This window comes from Petromyzon marinus, chromosome 11 (genome assembly GCF_048934315.1).
Source record: "Petromyzon marinus isolate PM22_M1 ecotype Great Lakes invasive population chromosome 11, UKy_Petmar_22M1.pri1.0, whole genome shotgun sequence".
Taxonomy (NCBI): Eukaryota; Metazoa; Chordata; class Hyperoartia; order Petromyzontiformes; family Petromyzontidae; genus Petromyzon; species Petromyzon marinus.
The window spans coordinates 391,101-413,128 of NC_133677.1; the positions used below are offsets into that span (position 1 = coordinate 391,101).

General features: G+C 52.8%; 1 protein-coding gene across 1 annotated transcript in view; it reads left to right on the forward strand.

The window, feature by feature from the left end:
* The window catches only part of LOC116941469 (uncharacterized), a gene marked incomplete at its 3' end in the record, with an annotated part of 127,260 nt that extends 105,246 nt beyond the window's left edge, over nucleotides 1-22,014 (forward strand). Inside the window, exons 4-5 of the mRNA XM_032952583.2 lie at nucleotides 20,452-20,813; nucleotides 21,538-22,014. Of these exons, the coding sequence (XP_032808474.2) occupies nucleotides 20,452-20,813; nucleotides 21,538-22,014 (839 nt within the window). The remainder of the gene's footprint in view (nucleotides 1-20,451; nucleotides 20,814-21,537) is intronic.
* Nucleotides 22,015-22,028: the final 14 nt, after the last annotated feature.

Consider the following 22,028-nt stretch of genomic DNA (forward strand, 5'->3'; position numbering starts at 1 on the left):
TTGCGATGCCGTGACCTGTCTCACGGCACCTGCCCTAACTGTGTTCCACCTTGCTCCGTCTTCAGTGGTGCCCTTGCCTTGCCCTTCCCTCTCCCCTGCCTGCCTTGCCCTTCGCTCGCCCGTCTCGGGAGGTCCCCGCGCGGTGTTTGACGCGGTCCGGATGCATGCACGGACGTGAGTTGAACTTCGGTCGCGCCGTACGTAGCCAGCCGTGCTCACCGGATGTGGTGGGGGAAGCCTCCGAGATGACTCAGGGATAGAGACGTCACGTGTGTGCGTGTACACACACACACGTGTACTACACACACACACGTGTACTACACACACGTGTACTACACACACACGTGTGTACTAATACTACACACGTGTGTGTGTGCACTACCCGGGTGTGTGTGTACCACTACCTGTGTGTGTACCACTACCTGTGTGTGTACCACTACCTGTGTGTGTACCACTACCTGTGTGTGTACCACTGCCTGTGTGTGTACCACTGCCTGTGTGTGTACCACTACCTGTGTGTGTGTGTACCACTAGCTGTGTGTGTACTGCCCAGGTGTGTGTGTACCACTACCTGTGTGTGTCCATTCACTGAATGTGGGGAGCGGTGGTGTCGTGATGAGCGTGCTGCGAGTTCGATTCCCGCTCATCACCAACTCCGGTAACGGATATCTGAACCTGGGTCTCCCCTATGTCGGCTCAGCCTCAAATGAGTGCCCGCTGTGCAAACATCGGCATCTAGGAGACGAAGCGAGCGGGCGGGCGTAGCACTGGCGACCCGTTCCCTCGTGTGCCGCGTCGGCTTTACAGCACTTGCCTCAACATGACGGCAGGCTATACGGGAGATCTATGTCTTTGTATCTATCATACTCCATGCGTGTGTGTGGACATGTGTATGCACGCGTGTGTATACTGTTTATACTCATGTATACATATATGAGCATATTACATCAAGTGCCTTACATTGTAGTTCTGTATATTGCGCGTATTTTACTTTCGTGCTGTATGTACCCCATACAATGGCTTAAATCGTCGCGTGTATGTGTACAGAATATTAATACCTGTGTGTGTGTGTACACACGTGCATGCGTTCAATGCACAACGCGTATTGCATTATATACCGCACCTCCGATTAGCACGGTTGGCTACGTACGGTGCGAAAGAAGTTCATACATATAAAGTCACATAGAGGTATATATGTGTGTGTATATATACATCGTCATTAGGGAGACAAAGGCGGCCGGGCGAGGTGCTGACCACCCACCCCGGCCGTGTGCCCGTGCCGACCTTCATAGGCGCTACTTGTTGACAGCACTTGCCCCAACAGTCTGTCCCGGCTATATGGGGGATCTTTGCCTTTGTGTGTTTATACTTTCCCTCGCACTGTTACGCTTTGGAATTCCCTCCCTTAATCATCATCACCACCACCATCATTATCGTCGTCTCTACCCCCAGGCTTTTGGAATTAAATAACCTCGCTCGATCCAAGACACGCCTCAATACCTGCTGTTACATCTTACAATACCTACTGTTACATCTTACAATACCTGCTGTTACATCTTACAATACCTGCTGTTACATCTTACAATGCCTGTTACATCTTACAATACCTGCTGTTACATCTTACAATACCTGCTGTTACATCTTACAATGCCTGCTGCTACATCTTACAATGCCTGTTACATCTTACAATACTTGTTACATCTTAACGTTTACATCTTACAACGGTGGTGGAGGTGCTGCCTATTGCTGGCCGTTTGGCGTTTCGAGACCGCTTGGGTCCGTGATGCAGCAACTGAGTTCAACTCATCTTTGTGCGTGTGTCCCTACCCACGTGTTCAATACATACACATTCATACGATTACACTACATTGCGTTAGTGTGTAACTATGTCTATATGTTTGTGTGCACGCACGCGTACATCTCTTATGTATTATCCCACTTTGATAGTGCTGTCAGTTGCTGGCCGCTTTTACGTGTTGGGCCTGTGTTACAAACCCCGTTATTCAAATAGGGTTTGTGTGTGTGGATCGGTGAGTTCGCGTCATCGATGTGACGTATCCTCCGCACACGTTGAAAATGTCTACACAGGATATTGAAGCACGGGCGGGATTCGTAATGTACAGCTTCTGTACACTGCACAGTCTTTACAAACGTGGCCACGTTCGCTGGGCGCATCGTCCACTTGCCCGTCTCGGAGCGGTGGTGCAGTGGTTAGCGCACTGCGATTCGACACACGGCGACCCGAGCTCGATTTCCGCTCACGCCCAACGTCGGTGACGATTGTCTGAACCGGTTATGGGCTACCATTACGTCAACTCAGCCTTAAATAGTACCTGGTACAGTGGGTAAACATAAGTATTGAGGAGACAAAGGCGACCCACCCCCTCGTGTGCCGTGCCGGCCTTCATAGGCGCAGCTCGCTAACAGCACTTGCCCCAACAGTCTGTTGAAGGCTATACGGGGGGCTTTTGTCTTTGTATGCACACACACATTATTGAGTATATCTATATTTATTGAGTATATCTATGTTTATTGAGTATATCAATGTTTGTTGAGTATATATCTATATTTTTTTAGTATATCTATGTTTATTGAGTATATATCTATATTTATTGAGTATATATCTATATTTATTGAGTATATATCTATATTTATTGAGTATATATATTTATAACTCAGTGACTTCGCTAGCTGTGCTGTGTACCTTGTCTCCGTGTGGTGGCGGCCGGTCGCCCTTCTGGTTACACAACTCGACACGCCCGTCCACTGACACTGTGTGTGGCCTTCTATATGCATGTTGGGCGACGTTTCGGGAAATAGCCCTTCTTCAAATCAGGTAGGTTGAGACCAGAGAGGCAAGCTTAGCTGAGTTGTAGAATAAATAGTGACGTGTTTTTGCGCACACACACATATATATAATTGTGTATAATTGTGTATATATATTCACTCCTATACCACTGCACACAAATCCCCCGCGTTGCATCGAGTTCACGTATAAATGTGTTAACACACACTGTGTGTGTTAACACTTTAACACACTGTGTGTTAAACATCATAAATTACAGATCCCCTTTCTCAATCCCCTGCTGGATGAAGGCCTCCCCCATTCCGGCTCGCTCATTAGGGGGTAGTTTGACCATACTTCACCACGCTGGTCAGTTGAAGGGAGGAGGATCGATGCGGATATTGATCACTGCCGCCACTGATGTGAGCCGCGGCCGCGGGGATTGGAACTCGCCGTAGCGCGCAGTGCGCTGACCACGAGGCCCGTGTGAGCGTGCACGTGGCGTGTGAGCGTGCACGTGTTTGTGTGCATCGTGTACTGTGTTGTGGACTGCAGTGTGTCCTGTATTGTGTACTCTTATGTGTACTGTACGTATGGAGATGGAGTAAATATTAGTTTAACAAGTAGTATTTCGCGACAATATTTATGCGATCTGACCCAGGAAACCTCTATCATGGATTAAATGTTACCGCCTCTGCCCCAGTCAGAATTCACCCACAAATCCATGACACGCGCGCAAAACGGTATATCTATTTATATATTTAATAAGTGATCTTTTGTAAATAATTTATAAATATCAAATATAAATTATTTACGCAAATGTATCACATTACACATTTCAGTGCCTTTTAAGATACAAGATTGTTTTAATGTATTTGCTAAGTGCTATATCGCACATGGATGATGATGGTGGTGATGAGTGTGTTCGTTCAGTTGTTAGTCTCTGCCTGCCCTGTGCACTCATCACAACCCACTCCAGAATAACAACACTTTCTTAAAATATATATTTATAAAACCATATATAAAGTGGCGACGTTTCGGGCAGTGGCCCTTCACAGACTCTTGGTGGTAACACAGCGGCACCGCGAGCATCTTAATAGAGACCCAGACAACACAAATCTCACACAACTATCGCTCGACATTAGAAAATGATTCAAGTACCTGTCGGTATGTTTTTTGTGCTACACATCCCATCAGACTCGCTTGAACCGCTATTGGTGAACTGCTGCCGCATGTGTGTAGGCAATGGCATTATAATACACACCTCACAGAGGAGATATTGCTTATCTATTTAGCTATTTAGTTTCTCCACAAAGCCCCCTAATGTGTATCGCTGGGTCACTATATACAGTAATAAAGTATACGAGTTTGTAAATGTATGTATGTCGTTTTAAAGTCTGAGTCTATATGTATAAAAGTCTATGGGTGTCTGTATAATTATATTACTGTCTGTGGAAGTCTGTGCCTGGCTGTGTAAGTCTGTGGGTCTTCATATCAATATTTATATATGGATGTTTATGCTAATCTATGGGTCTCTGTGTAAATCCGTAAGTCTATATGCAAGTCTGTATGGATGGCTGTGTCAGGGTATTTATCAGTTTCTCTGTAAAATCTTTGACACGCGTACACACGCACACACGCACAAAGACAAAAAACCCTCAGTATAGCCTTTACAGACTGTCGGGGCAAGTGCTGTTAGCGAGCACCTATGACGGCCGGCACGCAGGGGGGTCGGTAGCCAACACCACACCCGGCTGCCTTTGTCTCCCTATTGGTGAAGTTTACACATCACACAAGGTACTCATTTGAGGCTGAGTCGACCTATGGGAAGCCCAGGACCGGTTCTGATAATTGTCACTGGTGTGGGCCGTGATCGGGAATCGAAATCGCATCGACGGGTTCATCAAACAGCGGGCTAACAGCTACACTTCCGCTCCCCACACGCACATGCACGCACGCACACACACACGCACGCACACGCACACACACGCACACGCACGCACGCTGCTCTTGGTGCACAATTATAATTAGCAATAACACTGCGTGTCAACAACACTGCCAGGCCTTCAGCTGACCTAATAAAATCCGCGACGTTTCGGGCAATGGCCCTTCAGAGCACATACGCCACTTAACTTGGCATACAATTCCCCTCCTCATATCTGTTCCTCTCACATAGGATATTCAAAGTGTTTGTTAACACAACCCATCAGCCGAACAGCCTTCCTGCTGGGAACGCATCATTTCAACAACATTGATTCTACAACACAAACGAAACTCGAGACCGGTTTCGACATTCAGTGTCTCATCAGCAGAGTCGGGATCGCTTGAACACGACTTGTTACCACCAGCACCACCACCAGCACTACCACCACTAGCACCACCAGCACCACCAGCAGCACCACCACCACCAGCACCACCACCACCAGCACCACCACCAGCACCACCACCACCACCAGCACCACCACCACCAGCACCACCAAAGCCTCGCGTTGGCCCCGGGACGCGGACTCCGCAGCACCTGATGCATGTCCGTGTGTGCGGTGCATCAGTGTATGGTACATCAGTGTATGGTACATCAGTGTATGGTACATCAGTGTGCGGTGCATCAGTGTATGGTACATCAGTGTGCGGTGCATCAGTGTATGGTACATCAGTGTATGGTACATCAGTGTATGGTACATCAGTGTGCGGTGCATCAGTGTGCGGTGCATCAGTGTGCGGTGCATCAGTGTGCGGTGCATCAGTGTGCGGTGCATTAGTGTATGGTACATCAGTGTATGGTACATCAGTGTACGGTGCATCAGTGTGCGGTGCATCAGTGTATGGTACATCAGTGTGCGGTACATCAGTGTATGGTACATCAGTGTGCGGTACATCAGTGTGCGGTGCATCAGTGTATGGTACATCAGTGTGCGGTGCATCAGTGTATGGTACATCAGTGTACGGTACATTACCGTATGGTACATCAGTGTACGGTACATCAGTGTACGGTACATTACCGTACAGTACATTACCGTATCGTACATTAGTGTACGGTACATTACTGTAACAGAAATGGATCAGCACAAGCAAAATCTGCATGAACCACTATCACAGCATTGAGAGTGTCTCATGATGTGTGTGTATTGTGTGTATTGTATATATTGTGTATATTGTGTGTTGTGTGTATTGTGTATATTGTGTGTATTGTGTGTGTTGTACGTATTGCGCATATTATGTGTACTGTGTGTATTGTGTGTAGTATGTATATTGTGTGTATTGTGTATATTGTGTATCGTGTGTATTGTGTGTACTGTGTATATTGCGCATATTATATATTGTGCGTATTGTGTATATTATATGTATTCTGTGTATTGTGTATATTGTATGTGTTGTGTGTATTATGTGTATTATGTATATTGCACATTGTGTGTTTGTGTATAGTGTGTGTATTGTGTATACTGTGTCTATTGCGTATATTGTGTATATATTGTGTGTATTGTGTATATTGTGTGTATGTGTATGCAGGGTGGGCCATAAGTAACTACCTTATTTGTTTTGCCTATAACTTTTGAAAACTAAATAAAAAAACACACAAACTCTAAATGATATAATATTATTTAATTCATGGAGATTCGATATAATTGCGTACGAAAAATAATATCCTGCAAATGACCGCCTGCATTGGTGAATCCGTGATCTTTTTACGTCATGTTCCATCACTCTCCGTGCCAATGAGAGCGCACGAGTACTCGAGGCGGCTCTGATGGTCTCTGGGCTGCAGTTCTTGTGCCGGCTGAATCTTGCGTGGAAAAAGTTGCAAGTCCTGAACCAAAGATTCTCCGCAGCCACCGTCGTGTGCTCCCCAATCGAGCGGTGCAGCGTCTCCTCCTCCTCTTCCTCCTCGTCGTCGTCGATGTTTCGGGGTTCTCAATGAAACTCTCCCTTACCTTGCTCAATAAAAGTCGGAGATCGACCGCTTCGAGGTCTGCCAACACGACGCTGTGTGACTACTCCCGTTGTTCCTGATGCCCCAAATCGGGAAATGAACGCCCGAATGCGGCGCGGGGTCGGAGCCGTCCGCACGCTGCTGCGGTGTCGACTGGTGGTGGTTCATCGGCAACTCCCAGGCTTCGACTTTATTAGTTCTGCCAAAAAATGTTTTTTACACAAAATACCGCTAGTTAAAAATCAGGTAGTTACTTATGGCCCACCCTGTATATAAAATGTAAACATATGTATAAGACAAGAAAAATATCCCTCGTAAAACCTTGAACATACTGTTTGGGAAAGTGCTGTTAGCGAGCACCTATTAAGGCCGGCACGGCACACAAGAGGGTGAGTGGGTGGCCAACAGGCACGCCCGACCGTCTTTGTCTCCCCAATGCTGATGTTTAAATATCGCACCAGGTACTCGTCTAAGGCTGAGTCGACCTGGGGAGTCCAATGATCGGTTCAGACATTCGTAATCGGTGTTGTTAGCCATAAGCGGGAATTGAACTCGGGAAACCGGGTTTGTAGCGCAGTGCGCTAACCGCTGCGCCACCACTCCCACAACATACGCACACACACAAATACATATTAAACAAATACACATACCCCATATATTTAGTATATATACGCACACAAAGTATATGGAGTGTGTGTATGTGCTTGTTGTGTGTATATGTTTACATGTGCGTGAATATTTTGACACTGTAATGAGACACTGAATGTCGAAACTGGTCCATGTGTACACACACACACTGATGAAACACTGAATGTCGAAACTGGTTCATGTACACACACACTGATGAAACACTGAATATCGAAACCGAACGTGTGTTACCGCTCCTGTGTACGTTTGTGTTGTATCGACACAAGAACTCTTACACACAACGTGAGGTTTGGATAAACGGTATACACAACACGTGTTCAGATCATATATATACTCTATACATGGGCACAGACACATGTGCACGTACACAGACACGTATATACATAATGTATAATATATTAGCATACATATACAGACTAAAATACACAGATACCGCTATACATACATAATTAGCGTACAGATACACGCAGACCCAACTCTCCATTCGCATACACACGTACACACGTGCAGACATCCGTAACTTTCATAAATACACACGCACACACATATACGTAAATACACACGCACACATACATAATGGTACTCACACACACATACCATACATGTACACAAAGATAGACATATATAACAAAGACAAATGTCCTCCGCATAGCCTTTAATAAACGACTTTGGGGCAAGTGCTGTTAGCGAGTAGCACCCATGTAGGCCGGCACACGAAGGAGTGGGTGCCCAACACCATTCCCGGCTGCCTTTGTCTCTCCAGTGCTCATGTTTTACACACACCACACCTACTACTCATTTGAGGCTGAGTCGACCTAGCGGAGACCGGTTCAGATAATTGTTGGCCGTGAGTGGGAATCGAACGCAGGTGGCCGAGTTTTGTAGCGCGCTTTGCTCACCACTGCACCACCGCTCCTTATCATACATTTAAACATGAACACACACACGTACACACACGCGCACAAACGCTGGTAAAATAATTACATCTTTAGTCAAATGTATATGAAGCGGATTAAGTTCGGTGTTTGTGTGATCGCTCACGGCCGTGGTGCTGGCCACCCACCCCCTCGTGTGTCGTGTCGACCTTCATCGGTGCTGCTACTCGCCAACAGCACTTGCCCCTACAGTCTAAGGCTGCACGGGGGATCTTTGTCTTTGGTGTATTCCTGAGCCGCAAGTCAAGTCGCCATCGAGCTGTGAGTGCGACGCTGCCATCTAGACACGCTCAGGGCCAACACCTGTGACACGTACCTGGGTCTCCGTTAGGCCGACTCAGCCTTACATGGGTAGGTACTTAAATGAGCGCCTGATGTGGTGTGTAAACATCAGCAGCGGGGAGAGACGAAGACGGTCTGGCGTGCCGGCCTTCGTTGGTGCGGCTCGCTCACAGCGCAGGCCCCAACAAGTCTCTAAGAGACGTCACGGCGGGGTGAGTCGGTAACCCGTGAATTATTCTAACTCTATGTACTGTATCTATTATTACACCTTTGTCGTGCTGTTTGTTGCTAGCCGCTTTGGCGGTCTGGGCCTTTTGAGGCTGTGCTCAAATAACCATTATTTAACACACATATATAAATAATAATAGTATTAAACAACCCGGTTATATCACGAGAGGAGGGTGGCGGTGGTCGGCGGCTCTGCCTGCCGCCTCGCGTGACGCCAGTTTGTCGTCTCCACGTGGAGTCCGTAGATATCCGAACGTCAGGACGACGTTGCGTCTGTATTGTGTCGCCTGCGCTGAGTTATTGTGTCGAGGGAGATGTTGTACACGTGTGTGTGTATACTGCTGTGTGCCGTGCCGGTCTTCGTAGGTGCTCGCTAACAACACTTGCCCCAACAGTCTGTTAAGGCTCTACGGGGGATCTTGGTCTTTGTTGTTGTTGGTGGTGGTGGTTGACCACGGCGTGGTGCATGAGGTGCCACAGTCACTCCCGGAAGGACGCCCTGTGACTGATTGGGGGTGGCTGTAGACATGAACCAGCCATGCATTACGCGTGCAGCTGAACACGCGTGATTAATCAATCACATGCGCCTGTTAAGTAAATGTTGACAGACGTTATTAGCAAGAAAACAGTCCGCAAGCATCTGTCTATCATTATTATTATAAATTAATGTTGTGCAAGAATAAGCTGACGTCAGTCCACTCAGATGATTATTAAAGGTATCGGCCATCTGTCGTCGAGGTCGTTATTTAGGTCTGAATAGTGACGCACACGCGTGTGCGTGTGTGCGCGCGTCTGCACACACGTGTGTGGGGAGCGGTGGCGCAGCGGTTAGCGCGCCGCGCTACGAACCCAGCGACCCGAGTCTGATTCCCGCTTACGGCTACCAGTGACTATTATCTGACCTGCTCCTGCCCCCCCCCCCCCCCTTAGATCGACTCGGCCTCAAGTGAGTACCTGGTGTAGTGAGTAAACATCGCCGCTGGCATTCACAGGTGCTCCTCGTGAACAGAACTTGCCCGGACAGTCTGTTGAAGGCGACAGAGGATTCTTCGTCTCTGGGATTGTGTCCGCGCGTCGATATTGTGCGATGCGTGTGTGAGTGCCTCTATGTGGGGAGCGGTGGTGTAGTGGTTAGCGCACTGCCCTGGACTACGAAACCGGCGACCCTACGTTCGATTACCGTCCACGGTCAACATCAGTGGCTCGTGATATCTAAACCGGTCCTGGGTCTCCTCTATGTCGACTCAGCCTTAAGAATGTAATTAGAGGGCCGTGTAATACATCAGCGTCAGGGAGACAATGGCGGCCGGGCGTGTGGGCCTTAATAGGCGCTCGCTAACAGCACTTGCGTCACCAGTCCGGGTGGCACCCCCCCCCCCCCCCAGGGTGTGGGATTGGATTTCTTGAATCCTTGGCTTTGGAGTTGGATTCTATCGGTGTGAGTCTGCGCGACACAAGAGGCTCTGCGTTCGGTGCAGCGCCTTGTGACCTCCGGCTGAGAGGCGCTCTCGAAGTGTAAATCATCATCATCATGATCATTGTGATTGTTTTATTATTATAGAGGTGGCCGGGCGTGGGGGAGCTGGTGACACCTCCCCCTCTTGCTCACTAACGCCACTTGCGTTGACTACACGAGGGCGGGGGGGTCGTGGTGGTGGTGGTTGTTGTTGTTGTGGTTGTTACTATAGTATTGAATCTCGGTGAAGCTTTCCCGAGTTGACACGGTCCGTCTGTGAGGCGCGTCTCACGTGACGGTGCTGCCGGAGTGCACGCGGTTCACGCGGACACTCGCGGGGCAGTGGCACCTCGTCACCATCATCACCATCATCACCATCATCATCACCATCATCATCACCACCAATCATCGTCACCATAATCATCACCATCATCACCACCAATCACCATCATCACCACCAATCATCGTTACCATCATCACCACCAATCATCGTCACCATCATCACCACCAATCACCATCATCACCACCAATCACCATAGTCACCATCATCACCACCAATCATCACCATCATCACCACCAATCACCATCATCACCATCATCACCACCAATCATCGTCACCATCATCACCACCAATCATCACCATCATCACCACCAATCATCGTTACCATCATCACCACCAATCATCATCATCACCATCATCACCATCATCATCACCACCAATCACCATTATCACCACCAATCATCACTACCAATCATCATCATCACCATCATCACCACCAATCATCGTTACCATCATCACCACCAATCATCATCACCATCATCATCACCATCATCACCACCAATCACCATCATCACCAATCATCACCACCAATCATCATCATCACCACCAATCACCATCATCACCACCAATCACCATCATCACAATCATCACAATCATCACCACCAATCATCACCATCATCACCAACCATCATCACCATCATCACCAACCATCATCACCAACCATCATCACCATCATCACCAACCATCATCACCATCATCACCACCAATCATCGTCACCATCATCACCACCAATCATCGTCACCATCATCGTCGTCATCGTCACCATCATCGTCGTCTCCGCCATTAATCGCCCACTTGCTGCGCCATTGCGGGCAACTGAAGCTATGACAACGGAGAACCCGTCTGGTGGTGACTACCTGGTGGTGTGTAGTGAACGTCTGGTGGTGACTACCTGGTGGTGTGTAGTGAACGTCTGGTGGTGACTACCTGGTGGTGTGTAGTGAACGTCTGGTGGTGACTACCTGGCGGTGTGTAGTGAACGTCTGGTGGTGACTACCTGGTGGTGTGTAGTGAACGTCTGGTGGTGACTACCTGGTGGTGTGTAGTGAACGTCTGGTGGTGACTACCTGGTGGTGTGTAGTGAACGTCTGGTGGTGACTACCTGGTGGTGTGTAGTGAACGTCTGGTGGTGACTACCTGGTGGTGACTACCTGGTAGTGTGTAGTGAACGTCTGGTGGTGACTACCTGGTGGTGTGTAGTGAACGTCTGGTGGTGACTACCTGGTGGTGTGTAGTGAACGTCTGGTGGTGACTACCTGGTGTGGTGTGTAGTGAACGTCTGGTGGTGACTACCTGGTGGTGTGTAGTGAACGTCGCCACTGGGGAGACAAAGGCGGCCGTGGGCCACCCACCCCCTCGTGTGCCACAGTAGCGGCCTTCATAGGTGCCGCTCGCTAATAGCACTGTCCCAAACCGTCTGTAGGAGTCGATAAGGGGGATCTTTGTCTTTATCTGTGTTTGCGCTCCCTCTCCTCTACAGTGTGTGTGTGCTCCCCCTCCTCTAGAGAGTGTGTGTGTGCTCCCCCTGTTCTACAGTGTGTGTGTGTGCTCCCCCTGTTCTACAGAGTGTGTGTGTGTGCTCCCTCTCCTCTACAGAGTGTGTGTGTGTGCTCCCCCTGCTCTACAGAGTGTGTGTGTGCTCCCCCTGCTCTAGAGAGTGAGTGTGTGTGTGCACCCCCTGTTCTACAGAGTACGTGTGTGTATCGTCACTTCTTTCGCGACATACGTAGCCACCCGCGCTCATGGGAGGTGCAGGATTAGAATCGCCGGATAAGAGTGGCAGCAAGAAGCGCGTCCACTCGCTCGCGTGGAGCGACTCTCTCCTCCGTCCCGCGAGCGCGACACGAAGCCGTGCAGAACGCCGCTTTGAGATGATCGTCGCCTGGTGTGTGTGTCGTCACATCGCGAGTATCATTGCCTGGTGTGTGTCGTCACATCGCGAGTATCATTGCCTGGTGTGTGTAGTCACATCGCGAGTAGCATTGCCTGGGGTGTGTAGTCACATCGCGAGCATCATTGCCTGGTGTGTGTCGACACATCGCGAGCATCATTGCCTGGTGTGTGTGTCGTCACATCGCGAGTGTCATTGCCTGGTGTGTGTCGTCACATCGCGAGTGTCATTGCCTGGTGTGTGTCGTCACATCGCGAGTGTCATTGCCTGGGGTGTGTCGTCACATCGCGAGTGTCATTGCCTGGTGTGTGTCGACACATCGCGAGTATCATTGCCTGGGGTGTGTCGTCACATCGCGAGTATCATCGCCTGGGGTGTGTATCGTCACATCGCGAGTATCATCGCCTGGTGTGTGTGTAGTCACATCGCGAGTGTCATTGCCTGGTGTGTGTGTCGTCACATCGCGAGTGTCATTGCCTGGTGTGTGCGGTTGCATTCCCTTAGAGGATTCTCGGCACGTAACGCGCGCGGCCAGCAACAAACAGCACGAGCAATGGCTGTAATCGCCCGGAGCGAAACGCAGGGTACATGGTTATCATGTATCGACAGTAATTATCACTGCAGCTATTTACCCATTCAATTAGCACTCTGCTGAATGTGTTCCCGGAGTCGTGGTTGCGAGTACGGTATTTGACATTATTCTGATTCTGTGTTGGTAGGGCAAGGCAGTTTTTATTCAGCTAATGCTTATTAAGTCATTATCCCGCGATGCTATTGCTGTGTTGGCAGTGAAACACAAACAGCAACAACCACGACAACAACCTAACGCCTCTCTGTGTCAACAACAGAACACCGCGCAGTGGCTATAAATAAGGGCCACTGCCCGAAACGTCGACTGTTGTATTCCCCTGAAGGCCGCACGCAGTGGCGATGTAAGGGATGTTCAGTAAACCCTCGCTAGACGCCACAGGAGCCGTCGATGCGTTCATGAAAAGTGCCGCGTTAAGCGAGAACTCGTGAAGCGAGGCGTTGCCGGGCACTCTTAGCAGCTGCACCTGCACAATGCACCGTGCAGGTGCACTGTGCAGGTGCTCTCTGCAGCTGCACCTTGCAGGTGCACCGTGCAGGTGCACTCTGCAGCTGCACCTTGCAGGTGCACCGTGGAGGTGCACCGAGCAGCTGCACCTTGCAGGTGCACTGTGCAGCTGCACCGTGCAGGTGTACTGAGCAGCTGCACCCTGCAGGTGCACTTTGCAGCTGCACCTTGCAGGTGCACCGTGCAGCTGCACCGTGCAGGTGCACCGAGCAGCTGCACTGTGCAGGTGCACCGAACAGGTGCACTAAGCAAGTGCACTAAGCAGGTGCACCGAGCAGGTGTACCTGCTTAGTGCACCGAGCAGGTACACCTGCTTAGTGCACCGAGCAGGTACACCTGCTTAGTGCACCGAGCAGGTACACCTGCTTAGTGCACTGAGTAGGTACACCTGCTTAGTGCACCGAGCAGGTACACCTGCTTAGTGCACCGAGCAGGTACACCTGCTTAGTGCACTGAGTAGGTACACCTGCTTAGTGCACCGAGCAGGTACACCTGCTTAGTGCACCGAGCAGGTACACCTGCTTAGTGCACCGAGCAGGTACACCTGCTTAGTGCACCGAGCAGGTACACCTGCTTAGTGCACTGAGTAGGTACACCTGCTTAGTGCACCGTGCAGGTACACCTGCTTAGTGCACCGTGCAGGTACACCTGCTTAGTGCACCGTGCAGGTACACCTGCTTAGTGCACCGTGCAGGTACACCTGCTTAGTGCACTGAGTAGGTACACCTGCTTAGTGCACCGTGCTGTTGCTGCTGTTGCTACTGTCGCTGCGCTCGCCCTGTTTGGCCGCTGTGCCGTGAGTCGGGGGCTCGGGGTGGCCGTGTCGAGTGCGCTGCCAAGGTTGCAAGTACTGCCAAGGGACTGAGTCGGGGGAGTACAGCAAATCGCACAAATTATACAACAGCAAAACATTGACCAATACAGTACAACAACCACGAAGTGAAGGGGCAGCTGATATCGCGATAATCGTCTCATCGTGACATGCCATTATATCGAGGAATCCGTGCTGGTCTCCCGTGCACAGCCCTGCCTTGCCAGTGGTGGGAATTCCACATTCCTATGGTGAGGGCGGCGAGTCTATGCATAGGACAACAACCACTCTTGATCTGCCCCACAAAGTGGTTATTGTGTACAATACTCTTATACACACCCACGCGTGTACACACACACGTGTACACACACACACCCGTGTACACACACATACTCTTTTACACATACGTGTACACAAAGATCCCCCGTATAGCTTTTAGAGCCTTAACAGACTGTAGGGGCAAGTGCTGTTAGCGAGCACCTATGAAGGCCGGAACGGTACACGAGGGGGTGGGTGGCCAGCACCATGCCCGACCGCCTTTGTCTCCCCAGTGGCGATGTTTACACACCGCACCAGGTACTCATTTGAGGCTGAGTCGACCTAGGAGAGGCCCAGAACCGGTGTGGTGTGGAAATCGAACCCGGGTCGCCGGGTTCATAGCGCAGCGCGCTAACCGCTACACCACCGCACACACACACATAGACAGACACGCGCACTCTACACACACACATGCACAGACACGCGCACTCTACACACACACATGCACAGACACGCGCACACACACATACATGCACAGACATGCGCACTCTACACACACACATGCACAGACACGCGCACATGCACAGACACGCGCACTCTACAACAACAACCGCCATTCGCCACTAAGTGGCGGTGACGTCACCACGACGCTTGTGCCAGGCTATGTGCACCCTGAGGCCACGTGAAGTGTCGAACGCCCGCTGGCAGGAGGTCACGGGGCAGACCCAGGTGCCACGGGTCGACTGACTGAGATGACTGGCTGATGCACCACCTGTGCCCCCTACTGTGCCAACCTGCTGTGCTTTAGCCACCCGGCGCTCCGCTCGCTGTTGTGAGCGTCGCTCCTCCGCCCTCCGTTGTTGTTGGAGGGCGACTGCCTCCAACTGCCCAGTAGCATCATTCACGAGCCTCCTCCACAGAGGCCGATCTTGACACCGCTGGTACCAGTCATCGGCAAGTCCACTCAGCTCCACGTCCTCCTGTACCACATCACTCCATCTCTTCTCTAGCCCGTGCCGCGCCCGCTTAGCCCCCTCAATCCGGCCAAACAAAAGCTGTTTCGGCATGCGGTGGCTGGGCATGCGGGCTACATGACCCAGCCATCGCAGCCTTGCCTGCCGGAGGAGCTCACCGATGGGACCCTGCCCAGATCTTTCAAGGATTTGTGAGCTCCTCACACAATCCAGTCTGGTTAAACCCAGGATGGATCGTAGGCAGGTCAGCCTAAATGTTTCTAACCGGCGAAGATGTTCCATTAGGGGGGTCCACGTTTCGCAAGCGTAGAGAAGGGAGGGAATGACCGTGGCCGAGAAGACCTGAAGCTTAGTGCGGAGCGACAGACCAGGTAGCTTCCACACAGCGTTACGCAACTGATGAAAAGATATTGCCGCTCGACTGATTCGGAGTGAGACCTCTGCTGTTAAACTGGAGCCAGTCATAAGCACACTGCCCAGGTATGGGAAACTCTCCACTCTCTCCACAACTGCCCCATCACCGATTGGGAGTTGTGGGGGTGGAGTGTCCGATGGTACAAAATACCCAGGCAGGTGCTTAGTTTTGGTGGGGCTGATGGTAAGGCCCCACCTCTTAGTGGCACGCTCCAGTCTCAGCAGCAGCGTCTCCAACTCCTCCTCTGACTGAGCAGCTATTACCAAGTCATCAGCATACATAACGTGGTTGAGCAATAGGGAGCCATCCCTTGACCGCACCCGGGCATCGATTAGCCTCCCATTATATCTGTACCATATGGAGATTCCCCCGGTACAGCTATTGAAGGCTTCACGAACTACGTGGTCAAAATAGATGTAAAAAAATGTGGGAGCCAGAGGACATCCCTGTCGCACCCCAAGGTGTACAGGGAATGGCTCTGACTCCCGGCCACGTAGTTTTACCCAGGCCCGCTCACCATCATGAAGGTCCTTAATGATCGTGAGCAGAGGGTCAGGTACTCCAAAAGCACGAAGAACGACCCAGAGCCCAGGCCTACTGATGGTATCATAGGCCTTGACCAGGTCAATAAAGCAGAGATGTAGGTCTTGTTGGAATTCCCTACACCTCTGCTGTAGCAGACGGACAGAAAATATGGCATCTGTGCAGGACCGCCCTTTCCTGAAACCGCATTGGGGCTCCGCAAGCCTCTCCTCAGCGTGCCTGGCAAGGCGATGCTGAATAATCTTTGCCAGGACCTTTCCCGGCACACTGAGGAGTGAGATGCCCCTGTAGTTGTTACAGTCTGTGCGGTCCCCCTTCTTAAAAAGGGGGACCACCAGGGCATCCTTCCAATCCTGCGGAACCCGTCCAGTGGTCCAGACTGTTGTTATGATGTCATATAGGGCAGTCTGTGCACAAACGCCACCCTCCCTCAGCATTTCGCTTGGGAGATCATCTCTGCCCGCTGCCTTTCCTGGTCTCAGACTCCGGATCGCCTTCAATACTTCCTCAGCAGATGGCACCTCAGCCAGCCACTCACAGGGGGTGACTTCATCCAATATTTGAGGCACCGCAGCCTCAGCAGGGTGATCCTCACTTTGTGCCACGATGTTTTCCTGGCTGAGGGATTTTCCCTCCCCCAGGACCTCACAGAAATGCTCAGCAAATCTGCGAACCTGTTCCTGGGGGTCGGAAATTGGATCACCGTTTTTTCCCCTAATGATGGTAATAGGTGTGGCGCTGCAGGTTACTTTTTTGATGGAGTTAAATAGCGATTTGTGATCACGGGCCACTGAGGCAGACTCCATCTCCTCAGCAACCCGCGACCACCACCCATCCTTGCAGCGCCTCACGGCTCTCCGAACCTCCGAGCGAAGGCTGCGGTAAGCCTCCTCATTCTCTGACGTGGGATTCTGTAGCCGATGACAGTGGGCCTGTCGTTTTTTCTCAACCATCCTGAACAACTCCTCTGTCATCCAGGGTGTCTGGGGAGGTCTGGACCGCGTACCCAAAGCAGCCATTGCAGCTGCATGAGTCACAGTCCTAAACCTCGCCCATTTACCCTCGACATCAGGAGGAGTCGGGGACGATGCCAATCCCAGCCGCAAGCGATGATGAAATTCTCGCTTGCAACTTTCTTCAGATAACTGAGACCAGGCCACTTTAGGTTGGAATGGGGTCCTGGGTGTACACCCACCACCGGAGTGGAAGAATGGCAGGCGCATCTTACAGATGACTAGTCGATGGTCAGAGGGCAGATCAGCTCCACGGTAGGTCCTGGTGTCAAGGACATGGGCTCGCATTCGCTGGTCCGTCACTATGTAGTCCAGCAGATGTTCTTGCTTGGACCCGGCATGCATCCATGATGTTGTGTGGATGCGCCGATGCCGGAACAGCGTGTTGGTAATTACAAGCCCATGGGCTGCACAAAAATCTAGCAGCCTCCTACCGTTGTTATTGAGCTGATCTGGCCCATGCCCTCCAATCACTCCAGACCAGGTGCCAGTATCATGACCAACTCGGGCATTGAAGTCACCCAACATGATGACTCTATCCCGAGGGGCCACTTTAGCCAGCACCTGTGACAGGAGGTCATAGAAGGCATCTGACTCATCGGCTTTGCCTGCATCCCTCCACGGATGTTCATCTTCGGTGGGGGCATAAGTAACCACGACCACCATTCCTCGCCTCCGGTTGATGGGAAGGCGAGCCCAAAGTAGCCTGGGGCTTACAGCTTCCCACACCTCACCGCCACGCTCCCACGCCCCCTTCATTCTTTTGTTCAAAAGAAGACCCACATCCTGTTGTTTGGCAGTCTGCTGCCCCGAGTAGAGGACTGTCCACCCCTCATGGTGGCAGGAGCCAGAGCCGGTCCACCGGACCTCCTGAATGCCGCATAGATCCAGGCGGTACCGGTCCAGCTCCCGACAGAGGAGTGGCAGCCTCTCCTCTGCAGTGAGCGTTCGAACATTCCACGTGGCCACCCGTAGTGGCTTTTCGTTGTTTCTGGAGTAGCCCCGAGGGTAGGTATTCAATCTCCTGGCTCCGCCAATTGGGGTTTGGCCAAGAGACGTCATAGACGCCTGGCCCCCCGGGCCTCCGGCACAAGCTTAGTTGTTACATATTTCAGTTTAATTCGTGGTTTTGTGGTAATTAATTGAAGGTGGAGGGGTTACCAGCCCCTCGCACCCGTCCAGAGCCCCCGTTTAGCCCCTGTGGTGGACACATATGCCATGAGGGGAGGAGCCAATCAAAATTGGAACTCCCCCTACAGCACTGTCCACGACAGAGTTGCCCGTCCGGCACCGCGAGGAGGTAGTGGGTTGTTTTGCCGCACTCTACACACACACATGCACAGACACGCACTCTACACACACATGCACAGACACGCGCACACTACACACACACATGCACAGACACGCGCACTCTACACCCACACAGACACGCGCACTCTACACACATGCACAGACACGCGCACACACACACACATGCACAGACACGCGCACACACACACACATGCACAGACACGCGCACACACATGCACAGACACGCGCACTCTACACACATGCACAGACACGCGCACTCTACACACATGCACAGACACGCGCACTCTACACACACACATGCACAGACACGCGCACTCTACACACACACATGCACAGACACGCGCACACTACACACACACATGCACAGACACACACACATGCACAGACACGCGCACTCTACACACACACATGCACAGACACGCACACACACACACATGCACAGACACGCGCACTCTACACATGCACAGACACGCGCACACACACACACATGCACAGACACGCGCACTCTACACACATGCACAGACACGCGCACCCTAAACACACACATGCACAGACACGCGCACACTACACACACACATGCACAGACACGCGCACACTACACACACACGCACAGACACGCGCACACTACACACACACATGCACAGACACGCGCACACTACACACACACATGCACAGACACGCGCACACACACACATGCACAGACACGCGCACTCTACACACACACACATGCACAGACACGCGCACACTACACACACACATGCACAGACACGCGCACTCTACACACACACATGCACAGACACGCGCACACTACACACACACATGCACCGACACGCACACACTACACACACACACATGCACAGACACGCGCACACTACACACACACACATGCACAGACACGCGCACACTACACACACACACATGCACAGACACGCGCACACTACACACACACACATGCACAGACACGCGCACACTACACACACACACATGCACAGACACGCGCACTCTACACACACACATGCACAGACACGCGCACTCTAATGCCCTAAGCGATGTGCGGGGTCGCCCTTGTCACGACGCGAGATTTTCTCGTCTGCCCCCCCTCCCACCGGCACCCTGACCCCCCTCCCCGTGTTTATTTGACTTCACGTTCGCGCCTCACGAGGTCGGATCAACACGGAGCTACGTGTCCGTGTGTGAGTGTGTATGTTGAGTAACTGGTGTGGTGTATAAACATCGCCACTGGGGAGACAAAGGCGGTCGCGCGTGGTGCTGGCCACCCACCCCCTCGTGTGCCGTGCCGGCCTTCATAGGTGCTCGCTAACAGCACTTGCCCCAGCAGTCTGTTAAGGCTACACGGGGGATCTTTGTCTTTTGGAGCGGTAGTGCAGCAGTTAGTGCATCTCACTACGAGCCCGGCGACCCAAATTCGATTCCCACTCCCAGTGAACACCGGTGATGAACACCGGTGATGATTATCTGAACCGGTCCTGGGTTTCCCCTAGGTCGACTCAAATGTCTCCCCCCCGTGTGTGCCCAGTGACCCCCTGCGCGCTAGTGGACCCCGTCTCCGCCAGCCTCGCGAAGCCCCCCGCGGGGGGGGCGCGGAGTCCCTGCGCCGAGTCGGGGGTGGGGGCGCGTGAGCCGGCCACCGCCGCCACCCTCGGCACGACCGCGACCAACAACAACACCGCCACCGCAGCGGCCACCGCCACCTCGTCGTCCTCCTCCTCGTCATCCGCCTCGTCGCTGGGAGCGCGACCGCGTCAGCGCCGCAAGCCGCGGGTGCTCTTCTCGCAGGCGCAGGTGTTCGAGCTGGAGCGGCGCTTCAAGCAGCAGCGCTACCTCTCGGCGCCCGAGCGCGAGCACCTCGCCTCACTCCTCAAGCTCACCTCCACGCAGGTGAGCGGGGGGGGTAAGGGAGGGATTCACCTCCACGCAGGTGAGCGGGGGGGGTAAGGGAGGGATTCACCTCCACGCAGGTGAGCGGGGGGGGGGGGTAAGGGAGGGATTCACCTCCACGCAGGTGAGCGGGGGGGGGGGGGTGAGGGAGGGATTCACCTCCACGCAGGTGAGCGGGGGGGGTAAGGGAGGGATTCACCTCCACGCAGGTGAGCGGGGGGGGGGGGGGGTGAGGGAGGGATTCACCTCCACGCAGGTGAGCGGGGGGGGTAAGGGAGGGATTCACCTCCACGCAGGTGAGCGGGGGGGGGGGGGGGGTGAGGGAGGGATTCACCTCCACGCAGGTGAGCGGGGGGGGTAAGGGAGGGATTCACCTCCACGCAGGTGAGCGGGGGGGGGGTGAGGGAGGGATTCACCTCCACGCAGGTGAGGGGGGGGGGATTCACCTCCACGCAGGTGAGCGGGGCAAGGAGCGGGGCCTAAACAGGAAGAGGCGGGGTTTAATCAGGAAGGGGTGGGGCCTATAGAAGTTCAACTTCCGTGTTGAGTTAAGGTCATAGAAGCATAGAATGGACGCGTGCCACGGATGCAGCCACAGGAGTCCTCAGCGGTTCGCGATTGCGTCACCTCTCCACACACGGTGGTCGTACAATCCCCTTGGTCACCCAATTAACCCACCCACTCACCCACCCGTGTATGTCTCCCCCCCCCCCCCCCCCTCCAGGTGAAGATCTGGTTTCAGAATCGACGCTACAAGTGCAAGCGCCAGAGGCAGGACCGCAGCCTGGAGCTGCACCAGTGCGGGCCGTTGCCCCCGCGCCGCGTGGCCGTGCCTGTGCTTGTGAGGGACGGGAGGCCCTGCCTGCCCGCGGGGGGGTCTCAGCACGGGGGGGCGGCCGCCGCGGCCGCGGCCGCGGCGGCCGCCGCCGCCGCCGCGGCCGCCGCGTACAACGTGACCTCCGTGTCGTCCCCCCCCTACGGGGCCTACCACACCTCCTACAGCGGCTTCTCCTGTGGGGGCTTCTCCCCGGGGCCGGCCCCCCACCACGGGGGGTACGGGGGGGCCGGGGTCGCGGCGGCCTACGGGACCCCTTCCGCCATGAACACGGCCGCGTTCATGAACATGAACTTGCAGAGCCTCATGAACGGCGGCGGGGGGGCGGCCGCGGCGGCCGCGGGGGTCGCCGGGGCCACGGGGGTGGTCGGAGGGGTGGG